This window comes from Globicephala melas, chromosome 7 (assembly GCF_963455315.2).
Source record: "Globicephala melas chromosome 7, mGloMel1.2, whole genome shotgun sequence".
In the NCBI taxonomy this organism is placed as follows: domain Eukaryota; kingdom Metazoa; phylum Chordata; class Mammalia; order Artiodactyla; family Delphinidae; genus Globicephala; species Globicephala melas.
This window is the reverse complement of record NC_083320.1, coordinates 4,398,511-4,420,522: the sequence shown is the minus strand read 5'-3', so window position 1 is coordinate 4,420,522 and position 22,012 is coordinate 4,398,511. Positions and strand designations below refer to the sequence as shown.

The window sequence follows — 22,012 nt, the reverse complement described above, 5'->3', positions numbered from 1 at the left end:
CGTAATAACGACCTTGCCGGGGGTCTAGACGGTGTGATAAACGAAGCACAAAATGTCCAAAGCTGGATGGAGGACAGAGGGCAGTGGCCTGGGTCTGTCCCTTCCTGTTGTCATGTGGGGTCTCCTTGTCCATTTGGGCTTGGAGTAAACCATCTTTAGGGTCCGTTCTAGCTCGGAAGACTCTGATATCTGAACAAAGTTAAGGCTTAGAATCCCCCAAGGCAGAGTCCACCAAGTATGGTGAAGATAAGAAAAAACCAGCAAATCTCTCCTCTGCCAACAAGACCTGGATTTTCATTAAATTTCTGCTCCAAAGCCGGTTTTTCCTGCTGTTCCAAAGGGGACAGGAGTGTTGCCAGTGGACCTAATCAAGCTGGACTCAGCTGCTGGCTGATAGGAGAATAGTCTTTGCCTCCTAAGGTAATGAGAACCAGTTGCCGGGTTGTTGCACTTTGTTCTTTCCTGGAGGTTTGGGGAATCAAAACAAGGCTGCTTCTGAACAGACCTGGATAGTCACTGGGAGGGTGAGATCAAAGTGTGTCTGAAAGTAAAGAACCCATCGTTTCTTTTCCTTTTTAAAAAAAGTGTGGGAAAATATACATAACATGAAATTTGCCCTTTTAACCATTTCTAAGTGTATAGTTCAGTGGCTTCAAGTACATACACATCATCTGGTCAATCATCACCACCATCCTCTCCAGAACTTTTTTCATCTTCCAAAACTGAAACTCTGTCCCCATTAAACACCAGCTTCCCATTCTCCTTCCCCCAGCCCTTGGCAACCACCCTTACACTTGCTGTCCCTATGACTTTGACTCCTCTAGGGACCTCATAGAAGTGGGATCATACACAATTTGTCCTTTGGTGACTTGCTTGTTTCATTTAGCTTAATGTCTTCAAGGTTTATGCATGTTGTAGCCTGTGTCAGAATCCTCTTCCTTTTATTTTTTATTTTATTTTATTTTTTTTTTTGCGTTACGCGGGCCTCTCACTATTGTGGCCTCTCCCGTTGCGGAGCGCAGGCTCCGGACGCGCAGGCTCAGTGGCCATGGCTCACGGGCCCAGCCGCTCCGCGGCATGTGGGATCTTCCCGGACCGGGGCACGAACCCGCATCCCCTGCATCGGCAGGCGGACTCTCAACCACTGCGCCACCAGGGAAGCCCTCCTTTTAAAAACTGAGTTCCCCTGTATATATAGACCACATTTTGTTTATCCCTTCATCCATCAGTGGGCACTTGGGTTGCTTCCATCTCTGTGGCTACTGTGCTGCTGTGAATACGGGTGCCCATGCAACGAGGCCGCCCTGTGCCTTGCTTTCACTGTGGACCCCCTACCCCTGCTCAGAGGGGCTGCAGGAGTTCCTGTTCCCAGCCCTGGGATTTCTCTCAAACAAAAGCAACTCTGATCTATTTACTTTCTGGAATGCCCAGGTATCTTCCAGAATGCTGCAACACAGGCAGAGAAGAAATGATTGTGGTCTGCAATATTGGAAGCCAGGGGCTCCCTAATGTCTATTTTCCACCAGAATAGAATCTTAATGCGCCTCTTACAGCTCCATGTATTAGAATCCGCGCTGGGTATTGATTCAGACCACCCAGTGGTCTGAATCCTAATGGATCCTCTAAGACCCATTAGCCCAAGTATGAAGACGCCACCCCCCTTCAAATAAGAACAGACATTGACTTGTGGAAGCGCATTGTACAGAAATGTTCTTCTGGAGCCTTCTGAGATCCGGCAGAAACTAGTGGGGCTTTGGCGTCTGTGTTTGAATGCTCTTCCTGACAATGACTATTTAATAAATTCAGCTGATTTTTATGGCTGTTTCTGCCGGTCTTCCCGTGAATGTTTGAGGATGCACATCCCCCCACTTTTTTTTGGTCAGGGATGCATGCTTCCTATTCCTCTAAAAGCAGCACTGAGTTTTGTTTTGTTTTGTTTTTTTGCGGTACGCGGGCCTCTCACTGCTGTGGCCTCTCCCGTTGCGGAGCCCAGGCTCCGGACGCGCAGGCTCAGCGGCCATGGCTCACGGGCCCAGCCGCTCCGCGGCACGTGGGATCTTCCCGGTCCGGGGCACGAACCCGTTTCCCCTGCATCGGCAGGCGGACTCTCAACCACTGCGCCACCAGGGAAGCCCTGAGTTTTTTAGTTAATCAAATTTAGTTAAAAGGAGGGAAAGTGGGCAAAAGACATGAAGAGATATTTCACCGAAGAGGAGATCCAATGGCGAATAAGCACACACAAAATGCTCGACGTGAGCAGCCATCGGGGAAATGCACGTTTAAAAAAAAATGACAGTCAGATGTCTCTGCACACCTATCAGAATGGCTAAAATATAAAAGAGTGCCAGCACCAAATGCTGACCAGGATGCGGAGAAACTGGATCCCTCATCCATTGCTGCTGAGGATGTCACGTGGTACCGCCACTCCGGAGAGCAGCTTGACCATTTCTTATGAAACCAAACACGTGATCTTCATAGACCCAGAAATTTCACTCCTGGGAATTTATTCCAGAGAAATGAAAACTTGTGTTCACACAAAAACCTGTACAAAAATATTCATAGCAGCTTTTTTGGATAATAAACCCCAACTGAAAAGACCCCAATACGAATATTTCCTTCCATTCTGTGGGTTGTCTTTTCAGTTCCTTATTTTTAAAAAGATATTTTAAATGCATTTGTATGTCTACTTTGAAAGCCACAGAAAAAGCAGCAAAATGTAAAGTCATAACTTCTGACAATTTTGATTCTTAAGACCTGAGAATGAGCTGTGGACTAGTCAGGTGACCAGTTTTAGGGACAAAGAAACTGAGGTTTGGGCAGATTGAGTTTTGCCAAAGGTCTGTACACACCCATTGGTGACAAAACTGAGCTTGTGCCGGGGTCTTCTTCCCTGTTCTGTGTTCTTTATTCTCACTTTTTTTTTCTTGTTTCTTTGGATAAAGCATAGATTATTTTTCATTTCTTACTAATTTAAGGAAGCTCCTTTTGCTGATAATACTTAGGGTTTTTCTATCAGTGGGAAGACTCTTGAAATGCTTTTCTATGTCTATTCCTTTATGCCAACAATGCTTTGCTTCCTGCCAGGCCTAAAATCAAAGGCTCCCAAAGTATTTTCCACTTGTGTTTCAGTGACTTCATTGAATTTTCACACAAGCACACATGACTTTGACCCGTAAGGACTAATTCCTGGAACTTTGTGTTAACATGTTTTGGTACATCTACATTTTCACAAAAACCATTGGTTTCTTACCTTTGGAAAATCAGAGAAAATTGTGGGCATTATTGCCATGACACAAATGGCCAAATGGCCACGTGAATGGATGACATGTAGGGGCCCCTGGGACAAAGTGTACAACGTGAGTCCTGCCTAATGAACTGCCCATCCTTGTCTGGCATGTTCAGTCTGGTGGCGTCTGCAGGTGTGGTGGATTTGCTCCCTGACGGCAGACACTCAAAGGTGATGGCTCTGTACGGTCCCTTGGTTGGCTCAAGTGTACCAAACATGGGTGCTCAGGACAATTTCCTCTGACTTGCCTTCTTCCTGATTTCCAGCGTGTAAGTAGTGTCTAGAAGAAAACTGCTGAAAATTTATGTACATTTGAGTCGCCTGGGGTTGTGATAAACTGCAGATTCTGATTCCCTAGGTCTGCGGTGGAGCCCAAGATGCTCTATTCCTAATGAAGTTTTCAGGCACCAGCTGCATCTGCATCATCTGAGAGCTTGTCAGAAATGCAGCATCTTGGACCACAATCCTGACCCATGGATAAGGAACCTGCATGTTAACAAGCTCCTTGGGAGATTCAAATGCACATCCAACATGAAGAGGGGCTGTTCAGGGATGCAGCAGTGCAGCCACTGCAGGAACCTGAGCTGCTGGTGACAGTCCACAGACAGCACCTGCACTGAGCTTCTGCCAGGAGCCTGCCTGGTACCCAGGCGGGTTCTGTGAGATCAATCTGGATCTTTCATGCTTTTTCCTTTCAGGCCAACTTGATGACCCACCATCGCTCCCTCCTTCTTCCCTTCCTCCCCCGGTGGTCTTCTTAGTTAATAGGCATCTGTTTTGTACAGTGGACCTTCTCCCCATCTTACAAGCTGTATTCTCACTAAAATCCCAGGGACACAGGCACAGATGGGGTCTGGCAGGCAGGGTCCGAGGACATTTTATTGACCTGCAGATGCCCTAAGGCATCCTAGAGATGGCCACATGACAGCGGCATCCCTCCCCTTCACGGAGGTCGGGGCCTGGGCTGGGGGTAATGTTCAGAGAGAGAGGCCATTTGGCTCATAGAAACTTAGGAGAGTTTATTGACCTAATAATGCCAGCGGGACAGCTGGGTGAAACCACCGTGGTGTCCCCAACTTGTCTCCAAGAAACCAACTTTCAAGGAGGTTTTATTGGCCCCAATATACCATCTCCTCCATTCTCCTGGTTTGGCTTCCTCTTATCACCAAGACAATCTCCATTCCACTGGGATTCACCAAGGCAACAGGGAGGAAGGCTTTGAAAAATGCATTCTGTTCAAAGGACCTTAGCTCTTCTCTCCACCGTCAATGGAAGTCATTAGGATTGAACATTTCCCAATTATATACGTCAGCTGAGATGTGTGTGTGTGTGTGTGTGTGTGTGTGTGTGTGTGTGTACGTGCATCTGGGTATGGCAGCGATGGTGGTTTGTAGTCGTATTCTAATGTAATTGGCCAAGGCGAACAGAAAATAATGGGCAAACACGGATTTATGTAGCTTTGGGCACGGCTTGTCGAATCCGCAATTCTGATAAGGAGAGAAGAGAGAGCAGATGGCAAGTTTTCCACTCTTCTGCATTTTGTCCAAATCCATTTGACTGTTAAGCCTGTCTGGTTAATATCACACTTCTTTGCAGCTTTGACTCACTACTATTATTCTGTGTGTAAATTATCAGAGAAGTGAAGACAAGTTACGTCCCCTTCCTCACTGCATGACCCCTCCCATCCTGCACCCCATTTTTTCCACCATTAAAACTCATACCCCTGTGACAAAGTGGGGGCATCCTTAAGGGGGATGGGGGAGTGAGCTTGCAGTGGAGTCTGCACTTGACCGTCAGAGCTGTTTGTCCTCAAAGGTGGGTCTTGTCCTCTCCTCACCTTGTGCATGCAGGGCTGCCCACTTGAAGCAGGACCGTCCCTTAGTGTGCTTGGACTCTAGGGGCGACATTTAGATGGATTCATCCATTCCTGGATTCTCTGTGCTAAAGATTTGTTTCTCCTGTGTCTAGTGTGGGCGTAGCCCCTATAGAGCTCCCGTCTCAAGCATCTCCTCTGCATCCTGAGGTCACCAGTCATAAGAGCACGTGGGAGGGTAGAGCACCTCCCAGGAGGTAGGAGGGGGCACAGGTAGAGGCTGGTTAATGCAGGTCTCTGACCCTCGAGCCAGCTGCCCTGTACAGCACGCTCCATTTCTTTTTGAGGGACTCTTGCTAAAATGCTCTTTTAGAGCATATATATATATATTTTTTTTGCGGTACGCGGGCCTCTCACTGCTATGGCCTCTCCCATTGCGGAGCACAGGCTCCGGACGTGCAGGCCCAGCGGCCATGGCTCACGGGCCCAGCCACTCCGTGGCATGTGGGATCCTCCCGGACCGGGGCACGAACCCGGGTCCCCTGCATCGGCAGGTGGACTCTCAACCACTGCGCCACCAGGGAAGCCCTTAGAGCATATTTGTAAGTGCAGTGTCAAGACGGTGACTTTCTATCCCTCGTAGTCTGAAGCTCCTCTCCCCGTCACTTCATTTTTGAAAAAAATTTGTTTCATTTTTGAAAGAACACTTAACATGAGATCTACCTTTTTAAAGCACACAATATAGCCTTGTTGACTATAGTTACAGTGCTGTGCACCACATCTCTAGAGCTTATCCATGTTGCTTCACTGAAATTTACATCCATTGATTAGCAGCTCCCCATTTCCCATGTCCCCCACCCATTGCCTCATTTTGATGCAAATTCAGATGTTTGCCAGCAATCCCACGTAGCAGGGACAGCAGTGCTGTCCTCTGCGACCATCACAAGCAGGGTTAAGGTGTGCACACACGCCCAGCTCCCGGCAGCAATCTTCTAGGGAGCCGCTTTCCAGAGATGTCTATCTGCCAGTGAGTGCAGAAATGGGAATCTGACTGAGGCACTTTTCCTGCTCTGCTCTCAAGGTATTTGGAGTTTATTTCAACACTTTCCTGACAGTGGCTTCCTTGCCCCTTTCTCTTTCCTTTTGTGTCTGGTGTGGCAGGAGGCGCTGGATCTTTTCAACACACGGCAGCACAGGTGTCATGGCCTGCTTGCTTTCCCGTTGGCAAGTGACCCCAGAGAGGGTGGAACCATGGCAGCGCTGGGGCCCCTCTGAAGGCATCTACAGATGCAAATGATTCTGGGAATGTGTCCGATGAGGGCTGGCTCTCCCAACCTTACTCACATCTGCCTTTGGCCAGTTTCTATGATGACAGAAATGGTTGACAGGCATCCTCTGCTGGGGGTTTCCATGAGCCCGGCTGGGACCTCACCCCTGGAGGGCTGGCAGGAGGCCATGGCCCTGTAGTCTATGATTTTCACTCCCCTCTACTTTCTGCTTTTTGTGTAGATGAAACTTTGACCGAGCTGGGCCACTTTTGAGAATCTATCAAGCAGAAATAGATGAGGCACTGAGCAAAGCTCTGTGTGAGATGACATTTGTTGTGGCATGACTGTTATGGCCCAGATGGTCAGCTGTGGTCAGCTGATGCTAATACTGCTGAGATTAAGAATATGCTATTCAGCTTCAGGGTGGACGGCCGGCAGCAGTCTTCAGGATACATCTTTTTTTTTTTTTTTTTTGTGGTACGCCGGCCTCTCACTGTTGTGGCCTCTCCTGTTGCGGAGCACAGGCTCCGGATGCGCAGGCTCAGCAGCCATGGCTCATGGGCCCAGCCGCTCCGCGGCATGTGGGATCCTCCCGGACTGGGGCACGAACCCGTATCCCCTGCATCGGCAGGTGGACTCTCAACCACTGCGCCACCGGGGAAGCCCTTCAGGATCCATCTTTTAAGGCAAAGTCATGGGCTTCCCCGGCAGATCCTAGCCAGTGATAAGGATCCAGTAGAAGTTAGTGACTGATGACCAGGTGAAACACACAAGGAGGACTCCAGAATCTTACTTGTACTGTTTCCTATCAGACAGGCGAGGGCTTGGCTGGGACCACAGGACCAGGCACAGTCAGCTGAGGCCACAGCAACTCTGTGCTCCAAGTTTCCCCCGGTGGCCAGGATCCACCTCGAGTCCAAGTCCATGCAGTGCTCAGTCAGCTCACACTTGAGAACCACCTGCATCACGAGGTTGATAGATGCCTGTGCCTTGTACAGAATAGGACTAAAGGAATTGCCTGTTCACTAAGTGTCTCTTCTCACGCATGGTCACTCTTTCTTCCCTTTTCGACATGTACTTGTCCATCCCCCAAATGTTCCATGGTCCCAAGGAAGGGACAACCCTGTGATGGACATTGCCTGTGAGCATATGCAGAATGGGTGAGATGTCAGGGACAAGCGGAGGTGTGGAGACCCCCCAAGCAGACAAAAAATGGGCATTCTTTAAATATTTGTACATTTACTTACTGGAGATGGTAGAATAGCTTATATTCTATGAGTAAACAAAGGTACTTATTCATAAAATGACTTATCGCCATCTTTACATTTAGAATAAGATTCCCGATGTCACAGAGCACGCTCCCAACCTGGAACTGACCAAGAGCGGTGCTTGTGAATATCCACTTGAGGGCACTGTGGTCCCAGGGTTGTTCTGGTGTCCCTTTCAACTGGAACCCTGGGCAAGTGCCTGACGGGTCCAGCTCTTCATCAAACTCTCAACGTGCTCCTTGAGGAACAGGAGAAGTTTCCATTCTCGTCAAGGACAAAGGCCTTGAGTCAACTGACTGGCTAGTCTGTGCTGGCTTTGCACAGAGAGCATTGGATGTCCTTGGCCACTGGAGAAGCGATGCCAGTCTCTGCAGGGGCAGTGAGCTCCCTGCTGCCATCCATGCATGGGTGACTGTCCCAGTTTGATTCCATATTGGTGGGAGAGAGGCTGGGCTCACCTTCCTCACAGAGCTGAGGATCTGGGCTGGAGAGCCCCTTGGTGCCCAGCCTTGGAAACCAAGCTTACGAGCATCAGTAGAATCTGGTGTGGTCAGGTTGTCATCTTGGTGTTAGCTGACCTATCATTCTTCCCCTTCCCAGGACCAGGAGAGAAGGCAGGAATGGGTTTCACCAAGGTCAAATGTAGCCCCAATCCAGATCTGGAGCATTTGAAGGATGGCGCAGGCCAGTCTGTAGGTGCGGACTGAGCCTAGACAGCCCTGCAGCTCTTCCCTCACTGGACACAGCACCACCGTGCTCCAGGGACAAACACAAAACCTCTGTCACTCCAGATCTTATCAGCTCATTATCATAAGCGTGATTTAATCCTGGCAACACAATAATCCCTTCCTCGTGTATGTGTGAGTACGTATTATGCAAGATTCAAAGTCACTTGATGCCATGAGGAAAGTAAAAAGACTCTCTGCATAGGGCAGAAATAATTTGCAAGACCAACTTGGGGTAGAGGGTTCTCAAACGAACTCCAGTGGTCCGACAGCTTTCAGAGGGCCAGGCAGGCACCCCCTTTGAAGAGCTGTGTAACAAAAGGCCCTGGCTAGGGGCATTATAATTTGCTCCAACCAGTTCCAAAGGACTCCTATTTTCAATGATGTTAAGAGAAATACTAATGTCACAGGACGTGGGCATTGTGCTTGGTATAAGTACACGCACAAAAGCTAAGCGAGGGTATTTTGGATGTCTTGTTGGGGAGGATGTAATTAAATTTACCTTCGAGAACCCTTTGAAGTCTGTGGCTCACTGTTTTATATAAAGGTAACGTTCCCCATCAGCTCATCTGTCAGTTGTAGAATTCTCGCAAATTGGGAAATTTGCTGAGGCAGAATCAGAGTTTCCGCTTGGAGTAAAATGATCTTTCAGGAGGGAGGATGTCATCCCTGCTCTGGCTGTTTGAGTCAAGCACGATGGTCACGGGGGGTAACGTGCTGTGTTCAGTGAGCTGTGGGAGCCCCCAGGACTGGGTGTAAGTCTGGGCTCCGAGCATGGCAGCCCTGCGTGTGCCACGGGGAGACTGAGGTTTCTGGGTGGCATCAGCTTCTGTTCAGGCCCAGCCCAGCTAGGGTACCACCCAGTGAGACCTCCCCACTGCTGAGTCCCATAAACATGGGAGCCTGGCTGGTGGGGAAAGCACCACATCTCACTGGGTGGATGGCATTGGACGTGGCCCGTGTGCACCACACCCAGTGCAGAAGCGCTACAAGTGGGCTTCTTTGTTTAAAATATTTATTGATTTATTTTTTATTGAAGCGTAGTTGATCTGCAGTGTCATGTTAGTTTCAGGTGTACAGTACAGTGATTCAGTCATTTATATACATATATATATATATAATTGAGTTATTTTTATATATATTCTTTTTCAGATTCTTTTCCCTTATAGGTTATTACAAAACATCGAGTAGAATTCCCTGTGCTATACAGCAGGTCCTTGCTGTTTATCTATTTTATATACAGTTGTGTGTATATGTTAATCCCAAACTCCTAATTTATCCCTCTCCACCCCTTTCCCCTTTGGTGACCATACGTTTGTTTCCTATGTCTGAGACTCTTTCTGTTTTGTAAAGAAGTTCATCTGTCTTTTTTTTTTTTTTTTTACGATTCCACATGTAAGCGGTATCATATGATATTTGTCTTTCTCTGTCTGGCTTACTTCACTTAGTATGACAATCTCTAGGTCCATCCATGTTGCTGCAAATGGCATTATTTCCTTCTTTTTTAAAAAAAATTTATTTATTTATTTATGGCTGCGTTGGGTCTTCGTTGCTGTGCACGGGCTTCTCATTGCAGTGGCTTCTGTTGTTGCAGAGCACGGGCTTTAAGTGCGCGGGCTTCAGTAGCTGTGGCTTGAAGGCTCTAGGGCACAGGCTCAGTAGTTGTGGGGCACGGGCTTAGTTGCTCCGCGGCACGTGGGATCTTCCTGGACTGGGGCTCGAACCCGTGTCTCCTGCACTGGCAGGCGGATTCTTAACCACTGCGCCACCAGGGAAGCCCTATTTCCTTCTTTTTGTAACTGAGTAATATTGCATTGTATATAATACCACATCTTTATCCATTCATCTGTCAACGTACATCTATGCAAGTGGGCTTCTAAGGGGTTGACAACACCTCTCCTTCATATCCTGGACTGTGCCTTTGTCCTACTTGTGTCATAACTCAATAAAAACACAAATGCACATTCCCTCTTATGGATATTCACATTTTGATAAAAGACTATTGGAAAGTTTTCTTTCAAAAGAACGACCCTCTAAATGAAATTTCAGGTAGTCAGAGAGCAATTAATGGGATTGTCCAGAAGGGAATACTCATTTATCTTTAGTGTTTTTGCTTGGAAGTAGCAAACGTCCTTGAATTCATACACTTGAGTCCACAATTTAAAAACTGGAGGTAATTTATCATGTTTCCATTTGTGGTAGAGGCTGGGCATACAGCTTTCCTATATTTCTCCCCCTCTCCTGCTCTTGAGCGTGGCCGTGTGATTGCATAGTGACCAAGGAAATAGACCTGATGTGTACACTGTTGCAGGCCTGGCCCCTAAAACCTTTCCACTGGTCCTCTCTGCTCTCCTCCACCCCGATAAGCTCTCAGGGGCTTCGCACAATAGAAGCTTCTCGGCCGTTCCGAGTCCACTTGAAGGTGAGGGAGGACTTCTCCCTGGATTCATCCAGCCTCTCACTTTGCTCCTCTGGTGGACTGTATGTACTAGTGCAGCTTGGGGGAGGATGGAAAACAGACGGATGTCTACCATGTCGGGTGGTGGTAAATAAATCGTGGTCAACACAACATGAAACAAGGCAGGAGGACAGAGGGGCAGGGTGGGCACTACTGTTGGAGATGGAGTTGACCCCGAAGCGGGGCCAGCAGGATGCTCGGCTGGTGTCTGGAGGATGCAGAAGCAGCCGAGCTCCCCACGGGGCCACCTGAGCGGTGCTGACGCAGCCTGAGTAAGACATCGTCAGACGCCAACGGTCAAGGATGAAAGTTGCCCCTGCTCTCCAAGATGAGGGCCACCTCTGACCAGATAGGGCCCCAGCCCTAAAGCTGTCGCTCTGGGACATAAAATAAGCCAGGATGCTCGGAGGATCACGTGCGGAGCGAGAGCACGCCGGCTCTGACCTCTAGCTGTTTACTTTCTTCATCAGCACGGGGTCTGCTTCTCTCGGGATAAAACCCTCGGCGCTTTGCTCCATTTGCTGTGTGGTGTTGAACATTCAGCTGCAGGTAGAGGACTCTGCCCTGTGATATTTGGGGTGCTTTCTCAAGAATGTGTCTGGATCCCAATTGTTTAGGAGGCGGGGTGAACCTGGTCACGGTCCTCTTATCACAAATGACCCTGATGACTGTCGTGGATTAAGCTTACAGATCCCTCATCTCTGGAATGCTTCTGTCCTACGGGCAATAGGAACTCAGAGCTAGAAGGATCCTTATGGGGTTCACCCCAGGTCTTTTATAGACGAGGAAACAAACATGGCTCCCTGGGGGCCCCCAGGATGGGCCCCACATCACCCTGCGTTCAGCTTCCCTCCTCCGAGTTGAGTGTGTGGTCTGGTGGTGTCGGCGAGCAGCGCTTTGTGACGCTGGGAGGACTGCTGATCTCTCTGACCCCACCTGGGGAGTAGGGAGTCTGCTTTCGGTTTGCCGTGGATGCACTTGCAGGCTCTCCTGGGCCACCCTCCTGCCCTACCTGCTCCACGTGCAGCCGGGAGCCGTGGGCGTCCACGTCAGCCTTTCCTGCCGCAGTTGGGGTCTCCGCGACTCCCTCCCTCGAGGAGCAGGAAGCGGATGTTTTCACGAAACACTCGCTCAGTGTAGACGGTAAACACAGAGCTCCGAGCCCAGTAGCACCAGTGGGGACATCTCCCCAATTTGCTGCTCCCCAGTGCCCACTCCTCCCCTGGGGGGAGGCCTGAGGCTCAGGGATGCGAGGGTCACGGGCATCTGCCATCAGCCCTGCTGAGGAAATGGGGGCTGCGGGAGGGGGATGTGCATATAGCACACATGTACATGCATGTACGCATGTGAATGCATGTTAACACGCGTGTATAGCATTGTGTACATGCGTGTATGCATGTGAACACGTGCGTGTGTATGTGTTTATAAGTGTGGGCTGTTTATGTGCATATCTGTGCATGTGTGTTTATATGTCTCTTGGTGTGTTTATGTGTGTGGGCATGTGTGTGTGTGGGGCATGTGTGTTTCTGTGTGCAGTGTGAATATGTGGTGTGTGTGTGTGTATGTGTGGCTGGGCTGGCCCGAGGTCACCCAGCTCATTTGTGTATTTGGACCCAGCCCAGCTCAGCCTACGGTGCTTTCCAAGAAGCCACGGCCCTCCTCCCAGACACTGGCTGACCTCCCTCCAGACAGGTGGGGAGAGGCCTGAGGACGGGTCGGAGTGAGGCCACCCAAGGGCTCTAGAGAGGGAGCAGGGGTATCCCAGAGGGGTGACGGAGGTCTACCAGACCCCCAAACTGGCCCTCAACAAGGGAAACAGAGCCAAGTGAAATGGTTGGGGATGGAGGGTGAGGGGGGACCCGGCAGAGAGCCTCCGGGCTTCCCACAGGACTGTGCACCCTGGCCCTGGGGATGCAGGCGTGTCCCTCCTCCCCTCCCCCACCCCACCTTCATCGCAGCGCTGTGTTGTCATCTCCCCTGTAGCGCAAGATCTGTGGTCATGGAACAGCGAGCGGTGCTCACGGAGACCTCACTTGGTGTCGGCCGCTGTGCTGGGTGCACGGGTCATAGCTGGGGCCACTATTCCCAGCAGCCCCGCAGGGTGGAGACCAACTGCCTGCCTGGGCTTGGGCCAGGCAAGGCCTTTGCTCTAAACCACTAGAATTGACTGCAGAGACCAAATTGCTAAGATGCTTAATCCCTAGGCCAAATGGAAGAGCAAGGTACTGTGTCTGTCTGCCACGTGGAGGAACTGGGTGAGCTGGAGTGAAGAGAGAGTCATCGCACTACAGTCCAGTGCGTGGGGTAGGGGAGTCGGGGGTAGAGGCCAAAACTCCTGGAGGCCGACTCCTGGGCTCCCGCTTGCCTCCCAAAGCCCCATATGAAAAGTGCACTGCAGAATGTGTATGAGGCAATAAACCCGTACTGAGTACATCCCATGTGCTGGGGGCCCGAAATACACCGTCTTAGGTAGTTATATGGGCACTAAGTGTGGACGGTTTGAGGAGGAAAGGAATCAGACCTGCCAGGTACTCATGGAGTCTCAGCTTCTCCATCCGGAAAACGTTCCTGCAGGGATGAGGCCAGGCGGCCGTAAGCCGGATCCCTTAGACAAGGTCGGGTGCCCAGTACTTACACCCCTTGTGCAGATCTGGACACACACATTCATTGCACAGCCGTTTCATGGATGTCCCTTCCCCCACTAGACTGCAAAGCAGCTCCCCTGGGCATCTCGGTGTCTGGCACGTAGAAGGCGCTCAATAAAAGACTTGGAGAGTGAACCCCACACCGCTGCGATGCTGCAGCCGTGACTTCTAGTGACCCGGGGTGGTTAAGGGGACCATGCATTGGCGAATGAGTGAGTCTACTGGTGGGGATCACAGGTGCTTGGAGACACGTATTTTGGGTCAAGCTCCCTTTGATTTTCCAAACCTCACTGTTGAGGTAGCTGCCAGCTTGGTTTCAAGCCCACTGGTCTTTCGTGGTTCCTCTGCTTTCGTTAGCATCATCCATGCCTCTCTTAAATTAAAATCTTCAGACCTGCGAGGACATCAGAAGCCACTTCTCTCAGTTGTTTGGGTCCCACAATGTCTTTAGTGGCTGAAAATCATGTCGCTCTTTGAAACAGCCCTGTGACACCGACCACTGTCTTCATATCACACATGAATGGAGGGTTAGGAAGAGCCTCAAAAGTAGCTTCCTCAGGGCTTCCCTGGTGGCGCAGTGGCTGAGAGTCCGCCTGCCGATGCAGGGGACGCGGGTTCGTGCCCCGGTCCGGGAAGATCCCACGTGCCGCGGAGCGGCTGGGCCCGTGAGCCATGGCCGCTGAGCCTGCGCGTCCGGAGCCTGTGCTCTGCAACGGGAGAGGCCACAACAGTGAGAGGCCCACGTACCGCAAAAAAAAAAAAAAAAAGTAGCTTCCTCAGCGTTAGGGGTCTTAAACTTGCTAGTTCTGGATGGAGGTGTTTGTTTAAGCCCGGATGGTCTCAAGAACATCTTCGAAGGAATGCCGTGGTTCTGGACCTGGAACCTGCTGGTTCCTCAGGGCAGGCAGAGGGCAGAGCCACCGAGAGCTTTAATTCCACTTTAATCAGATTGCATTCCATAGATGCTCCTTAATGAGGGTTAATGACATTAATTACTGTCCCCTTCATTTCAGAACACACTCCAGAGGAGCTAATTGTCACATAATGACCCTGGAACAGCTCAGGCCCCAGCAGAACTCCCAGGAAGGGTCTGTTTCCCTTTCTTTCCCCCAGTCCCTCTGCCCTTCCACCCCACACACTCTCTTATTTGCTTTCTTCCCATCAGGGCTGTCACGTCTCCTGTCTCTGCGTCAGATAAGAATGGGAGTTGTAGCACATGGCTGCATCGCTTTCCCAGGGGGACCTTGGATTTTAGACATGGATTGATGACAGGCTCGTAGTCTGATGAGCTGCCCAGTGGATGATGACGTCATGAGCATCCTCCTGCAGGACGGGTGGGTGAGCGCCTGGTGTCCTGGCAAGGGTGACCCAAATTAAAAATGCACAGCTAGGGACTTCCCTGGTGGCGCAGTGGATAAGACTCCGTGCTCCCAATGCAGGGGGCTCAGGTTCCATCCCTGGTCAGGGAACTAGATCACACATGCATGCCACAACTAAGAGTTCACATGCCACAACTCAGGAGCCCATGAGCAGCAACTGAGGAGCCCGGCTGCCACAACTAAGACCCAGCACAACCAAATAAATAAATATTAAAAAAAATAAGTAAAGGAACTTGTCCCAACAGCATTAAAATCTTAAAAAAACTAAAAAATAAAAGTGCATGGCCAATCTGACCCAATAACTTCCTCTATTTTTATTGAAGTATAGTTGATTTACAATGTTGTGTTAATTTTTGCTGTACAGCAAAGTGATTTATCACAGGATATTGAGTATAGTTCCCTGTGCTATACAATAGGACCTTGTTGTCTATCCATCCTATATATAATAGTTTGCATCTGCTAACCCCAGCCTCCCACCCCATACCTCTCCCCCCCTCCCCCTTGGCAACCACAAGTCTGTTCTCTATGTCTGTGGGTCTGTTTCTGTTTCATAGATAAGTTCATTTGTGTCATATTTTAGATTCCACATGTAAGTGATAACATGTGATATTTGTCTTTCTGACTTACTTCACTTAGTATGATAATCTGTAGTTAGTAGTCCATGTTGCTGTAAATGGCATTATTTCATCCTTTTTAATGACTGCATAGCATTCCGTTGCCATAACTTCTTTTTTAGGAATTTATCCTACAGATCTTTCTCCTGTACACGTCCACACAGAAGAATGTATAAAGGTATTCATTGTAGCACTGATGGGATAGCAAAGGGTGGACACAATCTAAATGTCTGACCAAGAGTGGACTGGTCAGATGAATTATGCTATATCCACCAAGTGGGTATTACGTAGCTAATATAAAATGAGGCCAATCTGTGTGTGCTGATATGAACCAATACCCAAGGTATATAATTAAGTGAAAAGAGCAAGGGGGTGGAACAATATATATGCTATGTTACCACTTGTATAAAAAAAGTGAAATATATTTTTGTGAGTACACGTGCAGGAATCTACCCATCCCCTGGCACACACACAGAGCAGGACGCCATGGTACAAATACCGCCAAGCGCTGGGCTATAGCTTGTCAGGCTCTTGTGCAGTCTGCAGTGACCTACAAGGGGGCCCACTCTGTGCAGAGTTGAGGGCACCTGTGAGCTGGGCAAAGCCGGCTGGGGTGGGAGGACATAGTGGTTCTTGGTAACCAGGTGGGGCTGGCTGATGGGAGCCACGTGGAACAGAGTGAAAACCTAGCACTGGAAAGGGCAGGGAGTCACAGTTTGGGAGAAAACAGAGGGGCCAGTGGAGATCACGTCTCAGTGTGAATGTGCTATGAGAGAGTGAGCCCATAGGGACGATATTTAGACGATCTTTGCCAATTTTTAAGACTCAAAATTACTCCAAAGCTGCACTGTTCAATATGCTAGGCACTCTAGCCACATGTGGCCATTTAAATTTTTAAATTTTCTATTGACGTATACTTGATTTACAATGTTGTGTTAGTTTCAGGTGAACAGTGAAGTGATTCAGAGATATATATATATTCTTTTTCATATTCTTTTCCATTACGGGTTATTACAAGATACTGAATACAGTCAGTTCCCTGTGCTACAGCTACAGTAGTGTGTATCTGTTAATCCCAAACTCCTAACATCCTCCCACCTCCCCCTTTGGTAACCATACGTTTGTTTTCTATGTTTGTGGGTCTGTCTCATTTTTTATAAATTAATTAGTGATTGTTGAGTAAGCTCTACCTACGCAGGTTTGTATGAGTTCTGAAAAGTGTGCTTGTTTATCACAGTCAGACCAAGTTAAAAGGTCTTGTCCACCATTAACATTTTCATAACGCTTGTTCCTTTACAGTCATGATTTTCATTGCTTTACAATCCAGATCCTATTATTTTGCAATGAACACCAAACCCTAGAGCCCTGGAGCTCTCATCTTGGGTCAAAACCAAGAGTCTGCTCCCATGACATGTGAAAGAAAGGGTCTCCGTGGGCCACCCTGGAGAGACGAACATTTCACTGCTCTCTGAGCTTAGGATGGGGAGTCCGCCCACCCCTCAGGCCACTTTGAGCCTTGGCCAGACACAATCTGGGGTGGGTAAGGGGAGGGCAGGCAGACCGTCTGCAGAAATTGGGGTTCCTTTGGTATGAGAAGGCAAATCTACGGCGGGGCACCGGGAAGGTGGAGTTTGTTCAAGAAGACAGACTCTGAGGGATGGCTTTCCAGTCTGTACAGAGCACATGCAGAACTCGGGAGCCTGGGGCTGTCTCTTTCTGTCCTAATTTGTGTTTATGTCCTGTACAGACACAGGCTGAGGGGTATGTGCTGGTGGCCAGAAGACAGCTGGGAACCACTGGTAGTTTTGGGCATTAAAGATCTAACCCGCTGGGCTTCCCTGGTGGCACAGTGGTTGAGAGTCCGCCTGCCGATGCAGGGGACACGGGTTTGTGCCCTGGTCCGGGAAGATCCCACATGCCGCGGAGTGGCTGGGCCCGTGAGCCATGGCCGCTGAGCCTGCGCGTCCGGAGCCTGCGCGTCCGGAGCCTGTGCTCTGCAACGGGAGAGGCCACAACAGTGAGAGGCCTACGTACCGCAAAAAAAAAAAAAAAAAAAAAAAGGTCTAACCCGCTGAAAATCCCAGGAAAGCCTAGAGATCTAGCTTGGTCTATGGACTAGGAGATTGTAGAACTTTCTGTGGTGTAACCAAAAACTGCGCAGTAGTTAATTTGAATTAAATTCCAGTGAATTTATCGCACCTCAATTTGTCTCCTTCCTTTGATTGTGTTCTCACCACAATTTAGAAGCGGGTTACTTACAATATGCCGCCAAGTAACCTTTCAGATTCTTACAAAATTGAAATTTATCTTTTGACCCTCACCTTTCTATTCTTTAATCTTTTTCTTTCTTAGAATTTCTTACTTCTTTATTTAGAGTTTCTCTTCTCCTATTTTTACCCCATTTGGGGTCGTAGTTTTCATCTAGCCATTGGCCTGCCGCTGTTCCAGTGTTTCCCAAGAGCAGGAACCCGGGAACTAAGAGGCAATGACATAGTCCCAATGTTCCAAATATTAGCTGTGTGGCCCTGGGCCTTAGTTTCCCCATCTTCAAAGTCAGAAGATTGAAAGCGTTAATTTAAAAGATCTTTTTTAGCTCCAGCAACCAAATTACTGAGTCAGTCCAAGAAAAAGTTTCTATTCCCTTATATAGAATACATGAATAGAGCAAATAATTAATTTATTAAGATATGTGCAAGATTATTAATAAAAAGCTAGTAGCACCAATGACTGACTGAATTTACTAGTTGTCATATTAGGGTATTTTCTAAGTATCAAAATTTAAATTTAGCAACTAGTACCGACGAGATGAAGTGTCCAACTGGGATAGATTGTGGAGTGTGTGAAGAGTGAGTTTTGCTTATATACAAACTTTAATATAGATTAAGAAATAATTACAAGCTCTAGAAACACTTGTTATGCACAACTAACTTGGTGGTCAGCCTACGAAGATCTAACTGAGCGAGGGCAGGGCTGGTGGACGTCGGGCATCAGTGTGGGACTTCACACAGGCAATGGTCAGTCTCCCCCCTGGAGAGTCGGGCCCACCTCCATCTCTGGCTCCTCAGAGAGGCATTATTTTTTCTTTTTCTCCTTTATCCCTTTCTTCTCCTTCTCTTTTCCTTTGTCCTTTTCGTTTTCTTTGTTATCTCCTGTTAATGCCAAGGCTCGCTTTTTACTCATAGGGGTCTTGGCGTACCAGTCCTGAAATCGAACAGACGTTCAGGAAAATATCAAAATGACGTGAATTCACTAGTATGCCCTTAAAAATAAAGAAAAGCTCACTGAACGGAAAGGGGCAAGCAGCCGTTAAACGCTGGGCATTTAATGTATGCTCAATACAAATTCTTTCTACGTGGGTTTACCCACCTGTGTTTCTACACAATTTGAAACTTCTATCTCAAGGAGTTAACGGTTAAGGAGGATCACTGGCCAGATCTAACCAACGACCCTTCCCAACTAAGTCACCTGACTTCCTGGGAAGCTTGCTCTATCCTGAAGGTGTGGGTTTTCTTGGTAACGTGAATGGCTCCCTATGGTTCAGACAAGGCCACCAGCAGCTGGACTGAGGGATACTGTTAAAAACATGGCAGAAATACTGGAGCCAAAATACCCCAAAGCACTTAATGATTGCAGCTGGCCCTGTGATGACATTTTTCTCAACTTCCACATTTATTTGAAATCTGAGAAACACTTTGGTTTACAAGCTCTGTGGTTATATTATTTCATTAAATGACTATGCTACAACTTACTTATCAATTCTCCCATTAACGGACATATAGGTCATTTCCAATATTTTGTTATTATGAACCATGTTGAAATTCACAGCTTTTATATCTCCTTATACACAAATGAGAAAACTTCCCTGGGGCATATACACAGAAATAGAACTCCTGGTTGTAGGTCATGAGCATCTTCAATTTTATTTGATATTTCCAAACTGCAGTCTGAAGTGTGTGAGTAGGACACTATCTCAGTCTTTGTGTGTCTTAAAGTACATTTATTTTTTCTGATCTCTTGGATGTTAGTTTAGCTGGATACAAATTTTAGGTAGACAGTTATTTTTCCTCAGCACTTTGCAGATATACTCTCACTTTCTTCTGGTGTCTATTTTTGCCAAGGAGATGTCTGATCTCCCAGTTGCTTCTTTGCAGGTAATCTGGTGTCTTAAGACTGGCTTGTTGCCTTGTTCTTAGGTTCACAATAATGCATGTAGGTGTAGATTTGTTTCATGTGTTCTGCTGGTCATGTGGAGTTTGTTTTTAACCTAAGAAGTCACGTCTTTAATTAAGGAAAATTCTCAGCAAGCATTTCTTCAAATAATTGTTGCTCTGACATTTCTTCTCTTCTGCTAGAACTGCCATTAGTTGGGTGTCAGTGTCTTCAAAGGTTCTTACTTGCAGTTTATAGGTTTTATGTTTTTATTTTTCTATGTTGCCTTCTGGGGGGAGCTGTGAAAGAGTTGTGAAAAGAGTTCACACCTCTTTTATTTTTTGGCTTTTTATGTTAGTTACCTTATTTTTCATTTCAAAGCTTTCTTTTTGTGATTTTTTTCATAATTATCTGTTTTTATTCCATTTCTGCCTGTCTTTGTTTCAAAACTTTGTGTGTATCTCTAACGGAAGTTATGCCTTCATTTATTTTCTTGAACATCTTAATCATATTAATCTAAATGTTTTTGTTTAAACTATTGTCTTTTAATCATTTTTGTTTGAAGATTGTATGTAACACCAGATTTCCTAAAATGTTTTGGAATTTTGATTTTCAGATTTGCTTTGGTCTCTCTCTCTCTCTCATTATACCTCCCTCCCTAGCAGTACTGCACTTGCTTCCACGTGGTTCTCTAAACCCACATCTAGAACCAGGACTTATAGGGTGTATAGAAGCTAATGCTCCTTGGTGATATTGGGATATCAAAGATCCAGTCATAGAAGCAGCAGATTTGTCATTTTATCTGCTACAACTCCTAATCTTTGCTTTCTATCATTTATTTCTCTCTATGCTACCTGCCAGGCATCTGTTTGTCCCTGTGTTTGAGATTTATCTTTGTTTCTGGCACTTGGGGATTTTCTCATTCTTCTTTGAGCATTGACTCACCTTTCAACGTAAGGTGAGGTGGCCAAGTACTTAAGGTGATGGACTCCTAATTTACTGAGGCACAGTATGGAATATGGTCAATAAAATTGGCTTTGGAGTGAGATTTGAATTTTAGCTCTACTCCTTTTAAGCTGTGTGACCTGGAACAAGTCATTTTGCCTCTTGTGGTTTTTGTTTGTTTGTTTGTTTTGTTTTGGCTGCTGCAGCAAATTACCACATGGCTTAAAAAAACACATTATCTCATAGTTCTGTAGATCAGAAGTCCAAAATGGGTCTCATGGGGCTAAAATCAAGGTGTCTGCAGGCTGTGTTCCTTTCTGGAGTTCCAGGGGAGAATCTGTCCCCTTGTCTTTTGTAGTTTCCAGAGGCCACCGGCTATCCTGGCTTGTGGCCCCATCTCTAGCTTCGAGCTAGCAGTGTTGTGCTACCTGGAGTCTCAATGATTCCTCACACTGCCATTTCTCTGGTTTCTCTTCTTGTGCCCTCTTCTAACTTTTATGATTACACTGGACTCATAAGGATAATTCAGGGTAATCTGTCTTAAGGTCAGCTGATTAGCAAACTTATTCCATCTGAAACCTTAATTCCCCTTTGCCATGTAACCTAACATAGGCCCAGGTGCCAGGGACCCAGATGTAGACCTCTTTGGGGAGCCAATATTCTGCCTACTACACCTCATTATAACTCAGTTTCCCCATCTGCAAAATAGGGTAAATGGTGTGGTCTAACTGAGTTAATAGGGTGCCTGGCACATAAGTAGTCATAAGTATTAGCTAACACTATTAAAACTATTACATCATTATCATTCAATATCTTCTCCATCATGTCCATTGTGCAGGTACATGTGTTTGGAGAATCTGCAAGACCCTAGTCTGACATGTTGTCAGAAGCGCAGCTGGGTGAAATTTCTCAGGGTGAAAATGATAGACCTGATTACCAGCAACTACAGCCATGGAATCACATTACTCAGCAGAGTGACAGTTTCATTCCTTCTATCCATCTGCTCAATCCATTTACCGCTAAACAAGTTAACTGAACATCTAGGTGGGACCAGGCACTGTGCCAAGTCCTGGAGATATGACAGGAAGCAGAAATGGATGTGGGGTCAGCAGAAACTCTGCAAGCCAGAAGGGAGTGGCAGGACATATTTAAAGTGATGAAGGGGAAAGTCCTACAACCAAGATTACTCTACCCAGCAAGGATCTCATTCAGATTCGATGGAGAAATAAAAACCTTTACAGACAAGCAAAAGCTAAGAGAATTCAGCACCACCAAATTCAGCTGTACAACAAATGCTAAAGGAACTTCTCTTGGCAGGAAACACAAGAGAAGAAGACCTACAATAACAAACCCAAAACAATTAAGAAAATGGTAATAGGAATATACATATAGATAACTACCTTAAATGTAAATGGATTAAATGCTCCAACCAAAAGACATAGACTGGCTGAATGGATACAAA

The 22,012-nt window shown here is 47.3% G+C and overlaps 1 protein-coding gene across 3 annotated transcripts in view; it reads right to left on the bottom strand.

The window, feature by feature from the left end:
• IQCA1 (IQ motif containing with AAA domain 1) overlaps positions 1–22,012 on the bottom strand; it is a 197,176-nt gene that overhangs the window by 11,080 nt on the left and 164,084 nt on the right. For 2 of the 3 annotated variants that reach the window (XM_030864755.2, XM_060301668.1), the window contains exon 19: positions 17,524–18,657. The exons of the other annotated variant lie outside the window; for it this stretch is intronic. In XM_030864755.2, the coding sequence (XP_030720615.2) occupies positions 18,529–18,657 (129 nt within the window). In that variant the 3' untranslated portion in view covers positions 17,524–18,528. Of the gene's footprint in view, positions 1–17,523; positions 18,658–22,012 lie in introns of those variants that run through there. 3 annotated transcript variants of the gene reach the window in all.